General features: G+C 33.9%; 1 protein-coding gene across 1 annotated transcript in view; it reads right to left on the bottom strand.

The window, feature by feature from the left end:
• Positions 1–7,087: 7,087 nt before the first annotated feature.
• LOC118198406 (uncharacterized) overlaps positions 7,088–24,003 on the bottom strand; it is a 36,144-nt gene continuing 19,228 nt past the window's right edge. Inside the window, exon 2 of the mRNA XM_085821997.1 lies at positions 7,088–11,024. Coding sequence (XP_085678123.1) covers positions 10,743–11,024 — 282 coding nt within the window. The 3' untranslated portion in view covers positions 7,088–10,742. The remainder of the gene's footprint in view (positions 11,025–24,003) is intronic.

Genomic DNA, 24,003 nt, shown 5'->3' on the forward strand with positions numbered 1-24,003 from the left:
GGGTTTGTACAGTTAAGCAGGCTGCAAAAATTCATCCCCGCGGAAATCGCGGGTTGCAAAAATTTTGCTACTTTTATGTTGCTTGTGGAAATCATGAGATGCACAGCGAGAGGGTTGACTTCTCTAAGCAAAAATTTTGTTACTTTTATGTTGCTTGTGGAAATCGTGGGATGCACAGCGAGAGGGTTAACTTCTCTAAAAATGTTTAATGAGCAATAAAATAATTGTTTAATCATAATTGAAACTTGCTTTATGCATGTTTTAGGGATCCACCTTCCATGTCTCAGCTAGAGTTTAAATTGTGTTTAAACTAAGCTTAATAGCCTTCATGTGTGAAACTTGATTCCACAGCTGCTTACTCATCTGGACAACCAAAATTAATTGAGTTTAATAAAAACTAATAGCAGGTTTCAAGTTTACTGCTATTTTATGAACTTATTATTCGCCATTATTTTGAAGAATTAGGTTTATAGATTTAATTTTTCTGGACATGAAGTTTACTTGAGTCATGTAACAATCAACACGTAGTGTGATTATGCATTAGTAGTCCAGTGACTATGCTTATTGGTTATCAGTATTATCAGTCTAGAATTCATATAACAGGATTCATATGGTCCTTAATTTCTACCAAATTCGGCAGGAGGTCCTTAATTTTAGTCTGAAATTTTTGTCTTCCATTACAGCTGCCATTTTGAATGTTAATTAACATTTTCGAAAAATATTTTTGGCGATTCACTGATAAATATTTATGGAAATGAAAATTGTTATCTTTTGAACGGGTGAATAGGTTCATGGATTATGTTTCTATTTCTAATGTAAATGGTTGGATACTGAAGTTTCTGAGCAAGAAATGAAACAATCATTTCATTTTTTTTCTAATGAAGAGCTCTTGAATGATGTTTCGCTTTTGAAAATGTGAATTCTTAATTAAACGGTTCTAAATTTGGCTATTTTAAGATCGTTTTGCATACAAAATTTTTAATTCTGAAAATCTGGTAATTTTCTGATAATATTTTTTTTAAACCTTATATCATTGATAAATTTCATTAAAATAATGCTAATATATTGAAATTCTATTCAAGAAATAACATTAAAAAGAAACATTTTTGTTTTTCGTTGTCATATTATAAAGTGACATTACTTTCCATTTTGACGACTTATACAATATTTTGAATCTGAAAAATAAACAACGTAATAAATACTTAAATTGTGCTTAAGCACAGTTTCTGAAACAATTCTTAGCAAAATAGCTATGTAATTAAATAAAAATGCCTTTGCTTTAATCCATGATAAGAGTTTTTCCCATGTAATTGTGTCGATAAGCATCAGTTTTCTCTATAAAATTAATTTTACACTTTTTCCTCTGATTTCCCCCCCCCCCCCAACATATTTCTGGCTTTTTGCTGTTACAAAATTGGTAGGGGTAATTTTTCTTTAGGATTTTAGACATAGCAACTTGGAAAGTTTAGAAGGATTTTGAAGGCAAGATTTATAAACCCACCAATCTAGATTCCAGAAAAATGTCTTCATGGTATTAACAGGTTATGGATGTATTTTACAGAAAGTTTGTGATGAACTTTTACTTTTTGGAGAGTTTCCAGAAGAACAATGAAAACATAATATTTGAATGTTTCACTTCTGATACTAGAAGTCTTTTTCTTAACATGTTTATCTTTCTTTTGTTTTTTCTACTTTTCACTAGACACAAGTATGGAAAATATCAAAAATGGTACTAATCTTATCACTTGGGCAGGCATTTGTAGAAAGGAATTTTTCGGTTAATAAAGAAATTGAAAACTGGCAATGTAAATGATTCATCTTGTATGTCTCAATGCATCATCAGTGGTGTAGCTAGGGTGGAACAAGGAGGACATCTGTCCCCAAGCGCAGCGTCCATGGGGTGCGAAACTGATGTTACAAAATTTTAGAATGAAATGGTTTTCATTCTTGTCATACAGAAGGGAGTGCAAAATCTTCAGTTGACCCTGGGTGCTGAAAACCCTAGCTACGGCTCTGTGCATCATTGATCTTATAATGATTTATTAAAGGTTGATGTCACAAATCCAGAATTCCATCTACCTAGCAAAGTAACATTTACTAGTGCAGAAGCTTCCACTCTCCTGAAGAAATTATCAAAAAATCATCCAATAGCAAAAGAATTCCAAATTTCTCTGATGAAAGCTTATACTAATACAGCACAGCATACGAAACAGAAATTACCTCTTAAAAATTCATATCTAATTAGTTTTACAGCATTAGATCCAGAGCTAAGAGGTAAAACCAGTACAATATTAGCTTTTGAAAATTATCTTTTATGTCCCATATTTTTAGTGATAATGAAAAGTCAAAAGTAGAAGCTGAAATAAGGTTATACCAGAGTGATATTGATATCACCAAAGAAATGCTCTACACATCTGATGAAAGTGGAAATCAAGTCAAGTGTACAATTGATAAATATTGGTCTAAAGTTTTTAATTTAAAAGATGATTTCACACATGATTATAAGTATCCTACATTGGCTAAATTGGTCAAAGCTGCTTCCATGGCCCATTAGTGGAAAGTGCATTCAACTTAATGGATACACTTGTCACTGACTATAGAACCTCTTTTAGATTGATTCCCTAGATGCAGTGCAGACTATTAAATATGATTTAATGGCTTCTAAAGAAACCTCATGTGAAAAATATGGCTCAAAAAATCCAATGACTGATCCAATTCACAAAGATCTCTTACTGAATATGAACAGCTGTTGGAAAACATATCAAGAGGACTTAAAAACATGTATTTCAGATGAGTGACCTATAAAAGTCTCTGAAAAACCTTCTACATTAGCAGAAAAGCAAACTGCTTCTACCTCTGCATGTGCAGTTCTCGAGGAAATTTCTTCAACTGTAAATGAGGAAAATAAAAGTCAACCTTTCTGCAATTATGAAGTTCACCACAAAAGAAAGACAAGCCCACAAACATCAGAAAAAAAAAAAAAAAAAAAAAAAGCAGTAGAAATTAGATAATTTTTTTTTAAAGAATTAATTCAGGTAATTTAAAATATTTACATAAAATGTAGTAGTTTATATGTTTGAAAATTTATGGTTATTAATTTTGCAAAAAAAGTAATTCATTGAACTTTTATAATTAGGTCATTCAATACTTCATAATTGTAATTTTTCATTTCTCTCCCCCCTTCTCGAAACTCCAAAATGTGGTAGTAAGTCCGTAAAAGTTTCAGGGGATTTTTTGGGGTCCCACAAACACCCCTGCATTATGCAAGACATTTACCCACCTGATGGAATCTCTGTGGCTCCTAAATTCTAAAATTTTGCCATTTCTAGATTTTGTTGTGCTCTGTGTTTCACTAAATTCTAAAAATTCTGCTACAGCAGCTCCGTAACCAGCCCTTACCATATATCATTTCATATTTATTCTGAATGCTCATATTACTAAAGAAATCAAATTAGCACATTTTCCTATACATTATAAATGCATTTAGTATTTTAGAATAACAGAAATTAATTAAATGAGGAAACGTATTGAAGAAACAAACCGAATATATAAAGAGAAAGAAAATTGTTGTACCGTTATTATTATGTTTAAACTAAACAGTTTATAATTTCAGCTTTGCTAATATTCTGTTTCCTCACCAGAATGAAAATCGCTTATATAAGTTTTTAAACTAAGGTTTTGAGGTTGTAAGAAAGAATTTGTTTCTGGCCTCTGCTTGCATGCTGCATTAATTCCTACCAGCTCTGGTAATTTCTATTATCGCTGCCGATATTTGACTCTATTACGAGATAACTGCGTTACGGCATGTTATTGAGCCAGCGTAGATTGAATTGTGTAGCCTTTGACTACTAGTTTAAATTTGGTCGTTTTTGTTTAATTGGATCATCATAAGCTGTAGTTCGTTTTGCTAAGGACATGCCTTTAAATTCTTTGGTCTTTTTAAATAACAGGTTTATTTAAACCTTTATCTGACTTTGTAATTACTTTCAGACATAGTGATAATTTTCTTAATGTCTGTCAGGGGTTTGGAACTATTTAACTTTTATCAGATCGAGTAAAACCTCATAGGTACATAGTCAAAAGACTGACAAGTTAGGAGATAAAACACTCAGAAACTAGTAGAAATATTGTTTGCATATTGAAACAAAATTCTAATTGTTTGAAGAGATGCTTAAAGAGACGGAAATTGATATAAATTAACCGGAATGTCTGGAAAGGCTTGAAATTAAAAAGATGCATAAATATTTTTTGTTGTATTGTTGCTACAAAATGTAATGTTTTGTTGCTTTTAATGTGTGTTTAAGAATCAATGTCGTAAATTACATGCATTTTAAACTCTGACATGTTAATAGATTGTGCTTTTTTAAACAAATATTTAAAAAAAATTAATAGTGCCTATATAAATCTGTAATGATTAAGGGTATCTAACTAGCTAATTTAATTATTTGTAACTAACTGATCTTCCTTGAAAGTTATCTCTGCATAATAAAGTGAGCCTTTCATTAATATTTACCATGGTCATAGGTTACAGGATTAAAATTCTGCTGCCCAGTGCTTTCTTAGTCTAAAATTTTGCTATCTCTAGATTTTGTTGCACGATGTGTCACTAAATTTTAAAAGTTCTGCAACTGGCCCTTACCATGTTCATATTACTGAAGAAATAAAATTAGCACCTTTTCCTATACATTCTAAATGCATTTAGTTTTTAGAATAACAGAAATCTTTAATTAAATTTTAAAATGAAGAGGAAATGTATTGAAATAAGGAATCGAATACGTGAAGAGAAAGAAAATTATTCTTAAAACATATGTTCGGTTATATAAATTAAGCAGTTGTTGTTTATCATTTCAGCATTTGCTATAGTTTTCCGTTTCCTCACCAGAATGAAAATCTCTTTTAAACTAAGGTTTTGGGGTTGTAAGGCAGAATTTGCTTCTGCTCTCTGCATGCAAGCTGAATTAGTTCCTACCAGCTCTGGTAATTTTTAATTAATCGTCTTTGCGTTATCGCTACCAATATTTGAATTTGTTATGCGATAACTATGTTACGAGAAGTTAAGAGTTTATTATGATGTATTACTGAGACAGCTTAGATTAAAATTAAATTGTGTAGTCCACATTTTTAGTTTGAATTTGATTGTTCATGTTTAATTGGATCGCCATAAGCAGTAGTTGATTTTGTTAGCATAAGAACATGCCTTTATGTTCTAAGGTCATTTTAAATAAGAGGTTTAGTTAAATTTATAATTGACTTCGTAGTTACTTTCAGACATGCCAATAATTTGCTTCACGTTTGTCAGGGGTTTTGGACTATTTAATTAGAATGCCAAGGTTAGTTGCAAATGTTTTGTAGGCCAAAGGTTGCACAATGCGTTATTGAGTAGGTTGTCATAATGTGGCTCTTCAGTGTATTTTGTTTCTGTAATTATAACTTGAAGTTATCAGGTCAAGTAAAATCTTGTAGGTGCGTAGTCGAGATATTGACAAGTTAGGAGATAAAACATGCAGAAACTAGTGGGAATATTGGTTTGTATGTTGAAACAAATTTCTGATTGTTAGAAAAGATGCTTAAAGAGAAGGGAATCGATATAAATTAGCCAGAATGTCTGGAAAGGCTTCAAATTAAAAAGATGCAGAAATATTTTGTTGCATTTAATCTGTAGTTATCTTAATATTGTATAAGAATCAATGTCTTAAATTACATTTATTTTAAACTGACTGTATTAATAAATTGTGGTTTTAATAAAGCTTTTTTAACAAATATTTTTAAAAATAAATTTAATAAGAGGCTATTTAAATCTATAATGACTAAGGATATCTAACTAGTTTAATGATTTATAACTAACTGATCACTCTTAAAAGTTATATCTGCATATTAACCCCCTTCCCGAGCGGTTCAGCTTTTTCAGGAAACGGCATGAAAAATAATCGTGTATACTCACCAGATCTGTCTCCAAAATGGCAAGTGAATCAAACTACTTCAAGAGCGAGCCCCCTTACCATGTGGATATAATTAAGCTAATTCTCCTCTTCATTGAATTAGTTTTTCTCCCTATGGTATCTTCGTCACAGCACTGGTTGCTAAAATGGTATTTTATCTCCTATTTGGCTACTTTATAGTTTGCATACTAGCACATATGCTGTATATTACTCGTACCTTAATCAAGATATGTGCGAAATACAGAAAGTTAGTCAATATGCATCAGCAAGACAATAATGTAAAATGCTCTAAATTTCCAGTTTCTTTAACCAATTGCTGCGATAGTCAGGGTTCGTACGGTCTTAGATTTTTTGGAATATATTTTTGGTCCTTAATTTTGGCTGAAATCAGCAGAAGGTCCTTAATTTTAATCATCTGAAATTTCTGTCTGTTTTTACGACTGCCATTTTGAGTGTGAATTAGCATTTTAGAGGAATATTTTTGGCGATTCACTGACGTATATGGTTACCTTTTGTATGGGTTCATGGGTTATAATTTGTCTCAATTTATATAAATGATGTGATACTCGAGTTTCTCGAAATTCATTTTTCCTAATAAAGAGCTCTTAAACAACTTTTTGCTTTTGGGGATGTGAATTCTTTTATTAAGCGGTTCTAAATTTGGCGATTTTAAGATTTTCTATAGAAAAATTTTATTTCCAAGATCAGAGAATTTTTCGACGATTTTTTGTAAAACATTGTAACGTTGATAAATTTCATTAAAATAATGGTAATATATAGAAATTATATTTAGAAAATAACATCAAAATAAAACATTTTTATTTTTCGCTGTTATAAAGTTTCATTTTGGCAACTTATTATACAATATTCTGAATCTGGAAAATAAACAAGGTATAATGCTATAAAGCACAATTTATAAAACAGCTCTTAACAAAAGCAAAATTAGCTATGTAATTAATTTAAAAAATGTATTCCTTTTCATTTTTTCATAGTAAGAGTTTTTCTCATGCAATTGTATCAGAATATTCAAAATTCTCAGAATATGCATCAGTTTTCTCTATAAAATTAATATTACACATTTTCCCTCCTCTTTTTTTTTTCCCCAAAATATTTCTGGCTTTTTGCTGTTACAGAATTGGTAGGGATAATTTTTCCTTAGGATTTTAGACATTACAGCTTGGAAAGTTTAGAAGGATTCGAAGGCAAGGTTTATAGAGCCTCAAGAAATATGTGGCAAAATGAAAAATATCTCCATGGTGTCAACATGCAATGGATGTATTTTACAGAAAGTTTGCATTAATTTCTTACTTTTTGGAGAATGTCTGGAAGAACAATGAAAACATAATATTTGAATGTTTTACTTCTGATACTAGAATCTTAACATGTTTATCTTCCCTTTATTTTCTCTACTTTTCACTAGACACAAGCATGGAAAATATCAAAAATGCTTCTAATCTTATCACATGGGCAGGCATTTGTAAAAAGGATTTTTTTTTATTAATAAAGAAATTAAAAACTTAAAATTTAAAAGATTCATCTAATATGTCTTAATGCATCATACACATAGCTGGCACTAGATATTTTCCCACCTGATGCAATCTCTGTGGATCAAAAAGTCTGCTGCCTTTCTAAATTCTGCATCCAATGCCTGCTCTAAATTCTAAAAGTTTTGTCATTTCTAGATTTTGTTGTTTGGTGTGTCATTAAATTCTGCCGCATCAGCTCTGTAACTGACCTTTACCATATACATTTCATATTTTTTCTGAATGTTCATATTACTAAAGAAATAAAATTAGCCGCTTTTTCTGTACATTCTAAATGCATTTAGTGTTTTTTTAGAGTAACAGAAATCCTTAGTTAAATCCAAAAAATCTAAAATGAAAAGGAAACTTTAACAAAGAAACTGAATACATAAAGAAATTATTCTTCAAAGATATGTGCAGTTATTATTATGTAAACTACTCAATTGTATATGATTTCAGCCCTTACTATAATTTCCCATTTCTGTTTCCTCATATGATAAGAGTTACCGAGCCAGATTAAATTAAAATTAAATTGCACAATCTTTGACCACTAGTTACATTTATAGCTTGAATTTGGCTGTTCTTGTTTAATTACATCACCACGAGCTGCAATTGATTTTGTTAGCATGAGAACATGCCCTTATGTTTTAAATTCTTTTTAAATAAGATTTAAACTGCTTATTTAAACCTTTGACTTTGTAGTTACTTTAAGAAATAGCCATAATTTGCTTCATGTCTGTTGAAGGTACGGTTTGGACTATTTAACTGTTATCAGATGAAGTGAATCCTCATAGGTACATTGTGGAGAGGTTGACAAATTAGGAGATTAAGCACACAGAAACTAGGAGAGAGCATTGGTATGCATATTGAGACAAATCTCTAATTGTTAGAAAAGATGCTTAAGGAGAAGGAAATCGATGTAAACTAGCCAAAATGTTTGGGAAGGCTTCAAATTAAAATGACAGGTAAATATTTTGATGAGTGTTGTTGTTACAAAACATAAATGTTTTGCAGCTTTTAATGTGTAATTATCCTAATATCATTTAAGAATCAATGTCATAAATTATATGTATTTTAAACTGTGAAATTTTATTAGATTTTGGTTTTAACAAATATTGTTAAAAAATAAAATTTAATAGTGGCCATGTGAATCCATAATGACTAAGGTTATTAAACTACCTATTTAATTATTTATAACTAGATGTATAATCAGATGGTTCAATACTTGCTGACAAATGAGTGACCCACAGTATTTGACCAATATTAAAAAAAAAGCATAATAATATTATTTCACATGTTTAAAATCAGTATTATAACTTATGTATGTAAAATAAACATAAAAACAAACTTCTAATTTTAACTGGCAATATCTTCTTAGTCTTCATTTTATTTTGGGTATTTTCCCTTTGTCCTAAAAATAGTAACTATTTGTAATGTATCAATCTAAACAGTGTCGTGTCAAAATTAATCCGCATCATACAACCATACGATAAAGCTGCAATAATCTTTTATCTAACTCTGAATAAGATTTCAGTTGAAACCAAAACTTTTTTTTATCTCTCTCATGTTTTCCTCTGAATGCGTAACTTTTCGCTCAGCCAACTTGCTGCTTGCTACCTTCAAAAATATATTTCACAAATTTATGGATGCCAATGTGAAAATTTTGGAATAAGAAGCTGTAACACCTATCTTACTTGTGTTGAATTAATGAAAAATGGGTGAAAAACCAGGAACAAAAAGGAAAGAATTAAATTCGCCAACGTCTGCAAGTTTCTCCCCTTCTTTCTGTATCTATGAAGCTACCAACTTTTCCAAGATATACATATACATATATATACATTTATCTGACATGTTATTAATATATATATATATACACATTTATCTGACACATTATTAATATATACAGTACAAAGTTCGTAATCCGGACTTCGGCGATTCCGGATTAGGGGTTTTGAGGATTATAGATCGACAATTTAAATCTGGTAAGATGGCATGCAGAAATTATACAATTAAAAATATGAAATCATAATTTATGAAATAAAGAACAATTATAATGTAAAGGGTATCAAAATTTACAAAAAAATAGCTTAATAATTATTTGTTTACTTTATTAAACATTTCTTTCAATGTAAGTTGTTTAAGATGCTTCCTCATTAAGTTCCTTTTTCTTGTGTCATCCAATGCCATACTCCTCGCATAATTTTGAGACGGATACGCCTTTATCCATTTTTTGCAGCAATTCCACTTTTTGTTTGATGAACATAGAAACACGGTTTCGCTTTGCAGATCGTTTGGCAGCTTCAGAATTGGAAACTCTTTTTGACATAATCGAAAGTTTAAGCTTAATTTTTATAAAATTGCTCTAACAGTCTGCAAAAAATAATAAGCCGGATCCAATTAGAAGATTAAGAAACAGCGCAATCTGCAACATTAACTGAAATGCGTTAGATAACTTTAGCCTAGCTTATACCGTCTGTTATGCAATAAATGCGCAGGCACAAATGCATTATGCGCATGAATGCATCTACGCATATGCATAAAGTTTGTAGCTTTGAGGTCCGTATTACAGACTTTGTACTGTACATATATATACATTTATCTAACATGTTATTTATATATACATATATATACATTTATCTGACACATTAATTAACTACTACTTTCTGATTGATTAATAAAAATAAATTGAAAGTCATTGTTTCATAAAATATATACAGATTCATCTCACAGAGATCACATAAAAATAAATTTAATAGCAACAATTTCTTTCAATTATTACAACTATCTACAGCTTTTCACAGTAAATTTAAAGACTTTTCTTCTACATAATACCATATACTAAGCTCTTTTCCATCCTATTAAGAAATTAACTTTGAATGCTTACCCATCTCAGTGTTATTTCATAAAATATATGAGATGTTCCTTTTTTTAAACACAACTTCACACTTTTATTATCATAATCATTGTCTTTGCTAAAAAACTTAACTGTGAAAAGGTAATGAGGAAACATTTAAATTGAAAACTATGAATTTTACACCAAGATACAGTGGTAACAAGTAACTATTACCATTTCACACATAAAACTTATATTTTATTTTAATTTCTTCTTTTTCAGGTTAAACTTTTAAATTAGAAGAAAAGATATAAATTCTGAAAATTCATTGCATCAGTAGGGTAATATATAACATGTAAATAAAAGTTACAACATAATCATTTGTTATTAATATCCCAAAACAACTACTCTTTCCGGGATAAATTTTATTAAATATCATAAAAAAGTTCAGTGATGGGGTTCCAATGTATATAGTCTATTTTGCTGCAACAAAGAAACAAACCACTTATTTTCATGACACATCAGCCAGGAATGTGACTTTTGATATTTTAAAAATGGCCGTATACTATGAAGAGGTTTTCCAGAGCTTAGAGACCATAGCCTTGTTATATTATCAGAGCCTGTAGCACACAGAATGTCTGCACTTTCGCTCAAACTGAATGGTACTTTCATAGATGATCCCACATGTCCAGAGTAATGGAGTACAGTTTCATTTTTATTTAAATCCACCTACAAAGATAAACAATTCTGTTAGTTCCTAACTAAAGAAAAGTACACAGATATAAATTATTTCAGTAATAGAATATAGAAAAATTGACATAAGTATGTAAAATATATCTGATTTAATTATTATTTGTGATATAAATTGTAGATGAATTCTGTAAAATACTTGTTCTCATAAAAGTATAAGACAAATTGTTTTTCTTTCTTTAGTTCATAATGTTAAATAAAAGCTTAGTTCATAAACAAAATTTACCTTATTTTATTTAAAATATATGAAAACAGCGGATAATTCGTAACCAGCTTATTTTAAATGCCGTTGTTTTTTGTTAAGAGCTCAACGCAATCCATCAGAAAAAACAGTCATTAATAAAGAGACATGATTATCAGCAATAGAATCTCTTACATTCCAAGTAAAAATTGATGTAGGAATTATAGATCTATAAGATATTTCTCCCGCTTTCCTTTCGTGGTGTAGTGGGCCTGTATTCCAGAAGTCCGTGGTTCGATTCTTTGCGAAGGCGTTTGCTCATTTTTCATCTTGCCTGCTTCCAAAAAATACCTAATGTCTCTACAGTTGTGCCCGAACTAAAAGGGTGTTGGATGAGGATTCTCCACACCCAGGATTTGGCAATTGGGCCCTCTAAAAACCCCAGTCGCCCTTTAAAAAAAAAGGGGAGAGTATATAAGGTATTTCTCCTGCTTTCCTACCATGCCTTCGTGGTGTAGTGGTTCTGCATGCTGGGCCGGTACTCCAGGGGTCCAAGGTTCGATTCCCAGCAAAGGCGTTTGCTCATTTTTCATCTTGCCTGCTTCTAAAAATATCTTAATGTCTCGAAAGATCTACATGACTATTTATACAAAACACAATATTTAAGTTACTATATTAAATAAATGTATCTGGAAACATGTCTAATTTTAAAAAAATCTGACATGGCCACCATATGACTTCTATGTATGGCCTATAAAATTATACACATTTCTTGCTGTATTTCATTTAAACTTATTTCCTCGAATTTCATTAGAGATGTATTTCTCATTCAGTTTATTCAGTTCTCACTTCGTCTGCTGCCGTGGAGGGTCCTTGCGGGGCTCTCACATATAGCAAAATCTTCTCTCTGAGGAAGTGGAATTAAAGCAACTTGGAAGGATTCCTCCTAATCACCTGTGGTATTTTGGAAGAAACCCGGGCAGATCCTTTCAACTATCACCATATTAGACAGCCTTCTCGCACTTCATGAGTGGCCATATTAGAGCACTCGCATTTCAGCAGGGACAGAAGATCTTGCCTGAGTGCCACTGGTGTAAGGCTAACATGGTTACCCCGGCCCATATTTTAGCTTGCTTGGATTTTAACAAAGAGGAGATCCTCCAGGATTCTCTATTGGTTTTAAACTTTTTAGATATTTTTGGATTTATGGAGATTATCTAGCTTTGCTAGACAATCTGGGATTAGTAATAACAACATCAGTTCTCATTTCACGGCATGGCAAAAATACATAGAAATCCATAACATCTTCATTAAAAACCATAAAACACCAAATACAGTTAAAAAAATTACAATTAAAATTAAGAGTTTCTACATAAAAACAAGCAATTCAGCCAGCGGGCAAGAAGGCAAATTTTTCGGTAAGCAAAACTGAAAGTTTACCTTTGGTTCCACTAGGCAAAAGTCACCGAGTTGCAGAAACTGACTTAATTCATTATTCTGCTAAGTTTCATATGTAAACAAACGGCTGCTCCATTAGGCTTAATTGCATTTAAACAACTTTTAAATTCTTGATAATCCTACACGTATCCATGCAAACTAACCAACGGCATAACAACCTTAATCAGAACATCAGAATAATATAATCATTTTTAAAGCAAAAATGCACAATAGTACTAGAGTGGGTATATATACTATATATACTTTTGCTGTGGCCGACTGCAACCAAAATGGGAAGTGCACACCTACATGCTATAACTATCCCATATACAAAATTCCAAAGTCTTTCCATTTTTTAATTACGTGAGGTACATACATACACTGTTTGACATTGAAAATGCGGCACTTAGAGGGAGTGGTCAGAAATTTATGCAAATTTTATACTATATATACTTTTGCTGTGGCCGACTGCAACCAAAAAGGGAAGTGCACAACTACATGCTATAGCTATCCCATATACAAAATTCCAAAGTTCTTTACATTTTTTAATTTCTCGAGATACATACATACACTGCTCGACATTGAAAATGCAACACTTAGAGGGAGCGGTCAGAAATTCATGCAAATTCTAGAGTAGACGCACATCAGTGAGTTATGCGAATGATGTGAATTGCGCAGCTCTCCCACGCACGTGAAGTAAGATATAAGGGAAGGAACGTGCAGAATGGGCAATATTCGTGTCGTTATTTCTGCCAGATGAATTATCGAAGAAAGTTGGTTTTTGTCCCGGAGGATGCATGTAACAGGAGAGAATGCTAGGCCACCATCAATGAAGGCACTTCCAGCAGACAGACGATTTTACAAGGGGTATGGTGATCGGACTGAGAAGGACGGGTTGGTCCTTACGTCAAATCGCAGCTGATACCCACATGGATGCAAGCACGGTGCATTGGCTATGGCGAACATGATGGGAAGAAGGAGGGGTGCAGGTGCAGCCAGAGTGATGTCAGCACACGTGGATCGACGCATCCGCCGAGAACCTGTGGTGGTCACTTGTACTGCGATTCTGCAGCATGTGCAAGATACCCTGAATGTTCCCGTGTTGACCAGAATCATTTCCCGTCGATTGGTTGAACGTGGCCTGTACTCACGGCATCCGTTAAGAAGACTGACATTGACCCCACAGCATAGATGCCGATGTTTAGAATGGTGCTGGACTAGAGCGAATGGCGAAATGTCGTGTCCGCAGATGAGTCATGCTTCTGTTTATCCAGTGACAGTCGCCGCATACGTGTGTGGCGTCGACGTGGAGACAGATCTAATCCGGCAGTAACTGAGGAACGCCCCACCACGTGACAATGTGGCATAATGGTTTGGAGCGCTATTTCCTATGAATCCAGGTAACATCTAGTTCATATTCAGGGCACTATGACGGCCCAATAATACTTGGATAATGTACTGTGACCGGTGGCAATCCCCTACCTTCCTAATGCAATTTTTCAGCAGGATAACGCCCGACCACACAGTGCTCGCATCTGCCAACATGCTGTGCAAGGTATACAGATGCTTCCCTGGCCACCATACTCTCCTGACCTGTCACCAATCGAACATGTGTGGGATGTGATTGGACACCGTTTGCAGACTCTGTCCCTGCCGCGTTCAGAAGACGAACTGTGGCAAATGGTTGAAAGGGAATGGAGAGCCATCTCTCAGGACACCATCCGCACTGTTGTTGACTATGCCTAGACGTGGTTCTTCGTGCATCGCTGTCCGCGGTGGTCTTACATCCTACTGAGCCGCCTTTCCAGTATATTACGAAAGATTTGGAATCTCCAATTCAGATCAGTGCTGCTGCAGCGATCTGGGCACAGCAGAACACTACGTTCATAAATGTCCTCTCACGGAAGGAATGCAAATTCCGTTCCCGCAAACGAACAGGGAGGCATTCAACAGATTTATAATCAAGCAGCGACACCAGACCAACAAAATTACTCATATAGTAGATAAGCTAATGGACATAGGTCCAGACTTATGCCATGTGTAAATATAACTGGTCAGTATATCAGCTAATTTCAATGTAAATCAGTATCATTCAAGCATAAGTAATCTAGATATGTCTGTGATGTGTGTATATAGTGTAAGCAAGCGTGTCCTAATGTATGTTATTATTATTATTATTATTATATTTTTATTTTTATTGTTATTGTGCTAAGTGTATATACTAGCTCTGTCTTAATATTCCAAAGCAAATTAAGGTAATGTCATGAAGGTATTTAGAAAGTATATGTATGAAACAGTGCTGGATTGCATGTCAGCAAATATGTATTAACAGAAACATGTAAATAACTACTAATATCTGCCCTTGTTTAGCCATGTACAATGCTATTTTTGAAGATTCAATAATCACTGGACCCGGGCACTTTAGACGGGTGTCTACCTGGTGGCATTTGGTTCGTGGAACTGCCAACCAGATGGTCCAGGCGTTGGGTTTGGGCGCCTTGTGCAAGCCTCCCATGTGGCCTCTCTGGCTTTACTCTGTATAAGGGCGGACATGGCCCTATATGCTAATTAACTTAATAGTAAAGGGGTGGTGGCCACGTCCTCCGTCACTATCACTATCACTATCCTACTGAGCTGACGCCGTTCTCGCTACTATAATTTTGAAATAAAGATCACTTATTGCTGCTTGCTGTCTCTTTTTTCCAAATTTCATCACTTTCTGACCCTTCCTTCTTGGTGTTGCATTTTTAATGTCGAGCAGTGTATGTACGAAAAAAATCTCTTCCGAAACGAATTGTAAATTAAATTGGATTTAATTTACAACCCGTTTTGAGAAAAAGAGACTTTTATTTTGTCCGTACATACAGATGTCATGCAAAAATAGATAGATTTGAGAGCGGTCAAAATGGATATTTTTGTTGAAATATGATACCAGAGATTTTTTGCGATTACAATACTTTCTTTACTTTGTGCTAAGAAGTAAAAAAAAAAAAAAAGTCTGATGTGTCCACCACATTTAATTTTAAAAATTTTATCCACTCTAATAAATTCATTGCACTACCCGGAGTATAAGCCTACGATATAGGGGTAGGGAATTTTCTTTCCTTAAAAGTCTCAACCTCCGTCAAAGTGTTTGTTTCCCAGAGAAAAGAAAAGAGAAAGCAGGCATTCAGAAGTTACAATCGAATTTCAAGGCATATTTATTACTAAAATAAAATTTATTTGCTGAAACTGTGTTTCACTGGCAAAAAAAAAAAAAAAAAAAAAAAAAAAAAAAAAAAAAAAGTGCTGGAACCCTTTTATTTAGGTCTCCAGCTAGAATTACCATTTACCTCCACAACTGAGAAGCACCGGAGTTGGGCTCTGGTGCACTTTAAATTGTGATAAGGACCACACACTATACTTACAAAAAAATATATTATTTCCAACTTTATGTTTTATTAAAATTTATGTACATTATCTGTGATTAAAAAAATCATATATTTTGGTGTATTCGCATTCTCTTCATTTTCGCTAATCTATAATTATACAAAATTTTTAATTTCCCAGTCAGCTCTGTGCCATCCAGGTTCTGAACTTTAAGTCCTTCCTATTATGCTAATATCAACATATGTTTGATCTTCTGTGAATTACACATGGCCTGCATGCTTTCTGGCAAATTGTGTATGCCAGTCTGGCCTGAATGCGGCTAGTTGGGAAAAAATTCTAGAAAGTTGTCTAATTAATATTTTTTTTTTTAAATCATTCTTGTTTAAAAGAGGATGAGAAAATTTGTTTATAACATGTGAAAATTTCAAATATTTATAACATTTTCCGATGTTAGAATTTTAAAGGCCCATAAAGGAATATAATATTATGTTTCACAATAAATCTACAAAACCAGCTTTTCAAATGAAATACTGAGGAAAAAACTGTATAAATTTATGAAATGGGAAAAATTAAAATGGCATGCCAGATTTCATTGCAATTTAAAAGGCTAAACCATCCTTAAGCTTATCGTTTTTTAAACTAATAAAATGAAATGAATATTAAATGCAAAATCTACGCATAAAAATGGGAAGCAAAGAAATATAATTTATAAAATGACAAATTTAAAGCTAGTAAGCTTAATTTCTTCATAAGTACACAGCCAGCCATTCAAATTGCTACACGCGAGAAAAATAAACAGTAGAATTTTATTTATTGGCCATATGCAATATACCTGGAGGAAGACGTATATCTGCCAGTAGTTTGGGGTACACAGCACTCAGCTTGGATGACATATGGGCAGTTCATTCCACGTGGCTTCAATTCTATGCCACAGTCCAGTATGGCAGTCTCTCAACATTCCATGAATAGATGTTTTCAATAGGTGAAATACCCGGAGAACGTGCTGGCCAGGGCAGCAGCCGAAGATCAAGACAGCATGGGTAACAAGCGATTGTGCAACGTATATGTTGCTGAAAGAAAGCATCATGCAGATCTCGAAGATAAGGCACAGCCATGGGCCTGACAGGTCAGAAAAGCAACGGCAGCTATCCACATTACTAGCTATGTGGAAAAGAAATGAGTGACATGTGCACCCAATGACATTTCATACCAGCACACAAGGCGCTGGACCCGTAGGATGATGAAGAATGCAAGCTGGCAATGTTCGTTTTCCTCAGCACCTGCCCACACGGATACATCCATTATAATTCTGTACATAGAATCGAAATTCGTCTGAAAAGACGAGGTAGGCTGTGAATTGTCATCGCTCATCTCCCATCATCATTTAGGCACATTTGTCTTGTTGCAGCATCACAAGAAGGCGTAACAACCATCACAGCCTGTGGCGCTGCAGACATAACACTGTCCGGGCGGACATGTGTCATCCTACACACGAGCGAAGTTCCTGATTCAGGATTCCTCACGTGGTCGAACGATCTCGCAGGATAACGTGTCTATCTTCTCGGGCGTTAGTGGCTGCTGAGATCCTGCATGGTGTTCAGTAAGGCCCTCAAGGACTCATTGATTCCATATTCGCCTGACAGTCATGAGAACCAGACCAATGCGTGCAGAAATGTAGCAAAATAATAAAACGCAGTCCTGGCAGGCTATAATCCTACCGCGATAAAATTCCGATTGATAGGAGTTTCTCATTCTAACATGAATCATAACACAACTTTTACGCAACCAACCAATCTTCAATTACGATTTCCAAATGAGAAACCCGCTGTACACTTTTTCCACTTACCCACAATGTAGATGGCATTACTCTTACTTGCGTATGAGCTGGAATGCTAATCATGCGCCTATTCCAACATACCATTTATGCATGCTTACTTTTTATGCAAATTTGACGTTTTTTGCATGCCACCCTCATGATGTAGCAATTTGTCGCTCAACTGGTGCAGTGGTTTGAGACACTGATTGCCTTACTGAAGGGCCCGGGAAAGAATCCAGAAGAAGGTGTGGATATTTGCAAGCCCATAGTGTGACAAGAGGCCACTCAAAATACACGGCGAGCCGAAATCACTCTCAAAATGTAGCAAAGAAGGGTGAAAGACCCTCGGGCCGCCACAAGAGTGCCCCAGGCTCCTTCAATTGGGGCAGAACACCACAGTTAGTCTGATGAGACAATATCTGTATGACCAATGTGAAAATCTGGCGTTTGCGCACTTCTACGTGTACCTCGGGTAGCTATTTTAATGGCCAACAGTGCTTCTAGCAAGAGGAGGAAAAGAAGTAACTGTTTATATTATTACTGTTCTTAAATATTACTGTTGCTCAAGAATGTTTCTCCATCTGCTTATGCAGCAAGTTATAGAACAATATAATTTTAAAAGAAATTAGAAAATCGCCCAATTAATATTTTTTTATCATTCTTATTTTAAAAAAAGAAAAGGAATTTGTTTTAAATCTGGAACGATTTTGAAACGTAATACCAGATGCGTTTTTAGGTGTTAGAATTTTCAAATAATAGACATCAAATAGTCGAAAAAATTGGAGTAACAGTGGAAAATTCACCAAAAAATCAAAAACTAAATTAAAAATTTCATATATATTCACTCAGATTTTTTACATTCTATCTACAGGCGCAAAAAGTAAAATTCTAAGATTTTTTTTTCGTTGAACAAATGTATGTGCGAAAACGCATTTCAAGGAATTTAAAAAATCCTAAATCCAGTTTGGAAAAAACCTCATTTCACCATACTGTACTGCCACCCCAAAAAAGTGTGTGAGCAAAATTTAAGCTTATAAGGAAATAGCTTAAAAACAGATGACAAACTTTTTGACTGTAGAGAAAAATACCATGGGTGAACTAAATAAAAAAACTTACAAAACAAATAATAACAATAAATAAATGAAAATTAATAATAAATAAGCAAACATTAATTTTGTCAAGCCAATCATAAATTCCTTCAAAGCACGGAGACTAATTCAGTGTCATAATATAGGGTACCACACCATTTTCAGTTCTTTAAATCATTTTTAGACTTAGCTCTGAAATAGGTTCTAAAAATACATAATTTTTAGAATAAAGTACATTTTCGCTAAAAATGGGGTTATATTTATGCTAAAATTTATTTGCAGTGTTATTTAGATGTTTAAATCAGATTTAATGGACAAAAATACAAAATTATAAAACAATAAAATTACAAATACTTGTCAATACTGTTGTCCCTCTATCAGAAACTCTTGAGCAATAAATGAGCAAATAAATAAGTAGGCCAGCGCATGGATTTTTTTTAAACCAGCATTTTATTTGCAATATTCCTTTCACCGATTCAACAATTAGTCAATTTTTCTTAGCACACCACTACACAAGAGAATATACTCTTAGTTTACAGCTAGAATCTCTTAAGGAAAAGAAATATTCGCAAAATATTTAGAGATTCCAAAAGGTAGTCAGAAGTTTTATATTGTTTTCAACAATCTTTGCACTGCATTTGATCAGTATTTGATTGAGTTTATTATTCTTATTTTTTATCATAGTAAATTGCTTAAACCTTAGATCTGATCAAAAAGCTTGTCATTCTTAACCCATTTGGATCATATGAAAAAATGAATAAAACACCCTTATCAACACTTTTTCTTTTATTATTTAAAGCTGAAAAATTCGTACTCCAATTATTTGTATGTATGTATGTCAACATGTAAACATTCAGAGAGCTGTAATAATATACATATAAAACGATCAGCAAAGCTTACTTAGGTGTATTTTCACCCGAAGACGTAAATGAGCATTTACATAAACAATCAAGTAAATTATATCTGTATATTTCCATATTTAACAGAGGTAACCATATTAACTATAGCAACTTTTATAGTATTTTAAACATAGCTTTATGTATTCAAAAATAAAATGAAAAAATTATTATCAATTTCATAAATATAAAATAACATTAAAATAATATAAACGGTAATATAATTAATATAAAAAGTATGGCACTATTTTTTAAGCTAAGCGTTCAATATCTTTTCTTTTTTTGCTTTTAACGAAGCAAAACCATTAATATTTTTTTCAAAATTTATTTGATTACTTGATTCAGGTTCTGTCGAGAGAGGTGTCATGTTCGAAAACCTTTTTGGACCATGGGAAAATTTTATATTATTTTTTATTACCTGTAGTTTGTTTAAGCTTCTTTCACTCTAAAACCAGTAACAGGCAACCTCAAAAATATTCTTAACTCAATTTCCTAATATGGTAAGATTGAACTAAATTGATTGAATTTGATTGACTAAGACTGAATCTCTAAATCATCTTTACAAGATCAAATCTTGTTTTCATGACTACGTATATTAAAACAGCGTGGCTTGTTTTTAAAACCAGATATTTCTGAAGCACTTATATCATTTGGATATTTAAGTGGACTATCAGTAGCTCCTTTTAAATTACCTTAATTCAATGACATTATTTTTTCCCTTGTTAGAAAGTGGAAATTGTTAGTTATTTGGTTTAATTTTTCATACAGTTTAGTTTATGAAAGAAATGACAGTTGTCAAAAAAAACTATCGCAACTTTCATATCTAATGTGAAAAAACATTTTGTTCACAAAGTAATTCTTTAATCAGTTGATTCTTGATAATGTGATTTATTAACCTTTTTATTTCACTTCTTTTCAACACTGTTGTTATAGTCATCTTTAAATTTTCACATTGCTCAAGAAATTTTCTCTCATTTTTTGCAAAGAAAGTGAGTGAGTGAGTGAGTGAGTGATTATGGCGCAAAAACCAGAGATGATTATGACGCGCCAAACAAAAGATGAGATGATTACAATTGATGACATTAAAATTCAATAAATAAAAACAAGTAGATAAATGTACCAAATCCAGAGGATGAAGTCATATAAAAACAAGTTAAAAGCACATATTAACGTTCAAGACACAGTCTTCAAAACAAATTACATTTGGTAATAAAAGCCAATCTCTTTTAAATAATAAAATAAATTAGAATTGACCTCTCTTCCGATTAAACGGTCGAGAGGTAAGTCACAGCTATTAAAATATTTTTGGCGAAGACTATTAAAACATTGACACTCAATTAAAATATGATGAACAGATAAACAAACATTACAATTAAAACAAACAGGCTCATTTTCAGCTTTAAGAAGATAGCTATGTGTGACTCTGGTATGACCAATTCTGAGTCGAGTCAAAAGAACGTCCTCTTTACGATTTCCAGCAAAATCCCAATGCTCAATTCTAGGTTTGATGTTTCTCAACTTGTTGTGATGCTGAACATCCCAAATTTGCTGCCATTTTTTTCGTATCTTTCCCTTGATGACACAGCAGATGTCTCTAAAAGGGATAAGGCGACTGGACAGTTCGACAGCAGATTTTGCCACGATGTCTGCAAGCTCGTTTCCCTTTATTCCCGTATGCCCGGGAACCCAGCAGTACAGGATTTCATATCCTCGTATCATTAAATTTCTATGAATTTTGAGAACATCCACTACCACAGGATTCTGAGCGTTGGGAAAAGCTTCCAAGGATTTAAGAGCACTATATGAGTCTGTGTAAACTATGAACTTTTTGTGGCAGAGCTTTGAGATGTACAAAAGAGCATAATATATTGCAGTTAGTTCAGATGTTAGGACAGAGAAAGCATGGTGCAGGCATCTGCCCTCTATGTAATTTTCAAATACAAAAGCCATCCCGACATGATCATTTGACTTTGATCCATCTGTGTATATCGGATAATAACTGCTATATTTGTGCCTGTGCTCAGCGAAAATTTGTCTGTAAACGATCTCGTTAGTGCTCGCCTTTACGTGATGTTTAAAAACATCAAGAAGCTGGATCCGTGAATTTTCCCAAGGTGGAATTTCAAAATTCTGTACTGCTTGGGGGTGCATATCAGAGAGGGAGAGTTCCTCAATGACAGGGCGAACTCTTAAAGGGAAAGTAGGAACACAGGATGGACGTGTTTCAAATAATGTGTTACACTCATTATCAAGTAAGCACAGCTTAATGGGATGTTCAGGTTGTGATAGAGTATTAAAATATTGCAAAAGGGACAATTGCTCACGCCTCATATAAAGTGATGGTTCGTTACAGTCAACATATAGGCTCTGGACAGGAGAAGTCCTGAAAGCTCCTGAACAAATCCGCAGACCTTGATGGTGAACAGGATCCAGTTTTAACAAAACAGATGACCGAGCGGATCCATAAACAACTGAGCCATAGTCCAGTTTAGAGCGGATAAGCGCTCTGTAAATGCGAAGCATGGAGCAACGCTCTGCACCCCAGGAGGTGTTCGCCAACACTTTTAAAATATTTAGTGTTTTTAGACACTTCTTTCTCAGGTTTAAAACATGAGAAAGGAAAGTCAATTTTCGGTCGAACGTCACTCCTAAAAATTTTACTTCAGGCGCAACTGGAATAATTGTACCATTCAAGTATAACTCAGGTTCAGGATGGAGACCTCGCTTCCTACAAAAGTGCACGCAGACAGTTTTCTGTTTCGAAAATGTAAATCCCTGTTTGTCTGACCATTCTTGGATCTTAATCAGAGCCATCTGCAGTTGCCTCTCTACATATCTCATGTCTGCTCCTCGACAGCTAATCTGCAGATCATCAACATATAGAGATCCCAAGATGGTGGGAGGAAGTTCTTTTAGTACAGAATTTATTTTTAAACTAAACAGGGTTACACTGAGCACACAGCCTTGAGGCACACCCTCTTCCTGTTCAAAAACATCCGAAAAAACAGAGCCAATTCTTACTTGAAAAGTTCTAGTGTTCAAGAAATTTTGAATGAAAATTGGTAGGTTGCCGCGCAAGCCACTCTCGTGAAGATCGCGAATTATACCGTATCTCCATGCCTTATCATAGGCTTTCTCTATATCGAAGAAAATTGAGACAAGGTGATTTCTTCTTACAAAAGCTTTTCGAATGGATGTCTCTAAGAGGAGCATATTATCTACGGTTGTTCTCCCCTTTCGAAAACCACTTTGATAAGGCGATATAATATTATTCTTTTCCAAGAAGTAGACTAGGCGGCTGTTTACCATCTTTTCAAACAGTTTGCAAACACAGCTGGTAAGGGCAATTGGCCGATAGTTCGAGGGATTCCTCGGGTCTTTCCCTGGCTTCGCAATAGGAATGACAATAGCTCTCCTCCATGCACTGGGAAATGTACGCTCCTTCCACACTCTATTGTAAAGTGTGAGAAGGGCACTCAGTGACTTACAGGACAGATGCTTTAGCATTTCATAATACACGCCATCCAGACCCGGACAAGACCTATGTGTCTGCAACAAAGCTCTCTTTAGTTCAACCATAGTAAAGTCTCTATTGTACGGCTCAAAGTTGGAAGAGTTGAAAGCGATGGGATTTTTCTCAGAGCGTTGCTTGATAGAAAGAAATGCAGGTGAGTAATTTCGGCTGGAAGAAACGGCAGCAAATGTCTCACCAATTGTATTTGCAATTTCTTCTATGGAGCTAATCACTCGGCCATCTTTTTCCAGAAAGGAAAGTGAGTGGTCTTTGTACATTCCGCATGCTTTTCGAACTCTTTCCCAAACCCGCTTACTAGGCGTAGAGGATGTTATTGAGGACACATATGAAATCCAGGAATCCCTCTGGCTCTGCCTTCTTACTTTCCGTGCATTTGCTTTGGCTCTTTTAAAAGCTATGAGGTTTCGCAGAGTAGGATATCTACGAAAAATACCCCATGCTTTTTTCTGTTTTTTCAGTGCTTCATGACAGTCGCGATTCCACCACGGTTTCGAATATTTTAGTGTTTTTCCTGATGTTCTAGGAATCGAAAGCATAGCTGCCTGAATAATAGTATTAGTAACAGCTTCAACAGCGTCATCGATATGCACACCTTCTACCATTTCCTCTGTCAGCTCTGCAACGGAAGAGAAGAGT

This window comes from Stegodyphus dumicola, chromosome 8 (assembly GCF_044657685.1).
Source record: "Stegodyphus dumicola isolate Sdum_Otavi_A_Nest chromosome 8, ASM4465768v1".
NCBI lineage: Eukaryota > Metazoa > Arthropoda > Arachnida > Araneae > Eresidae > Stegodyphus > Stegodyphus dumicola.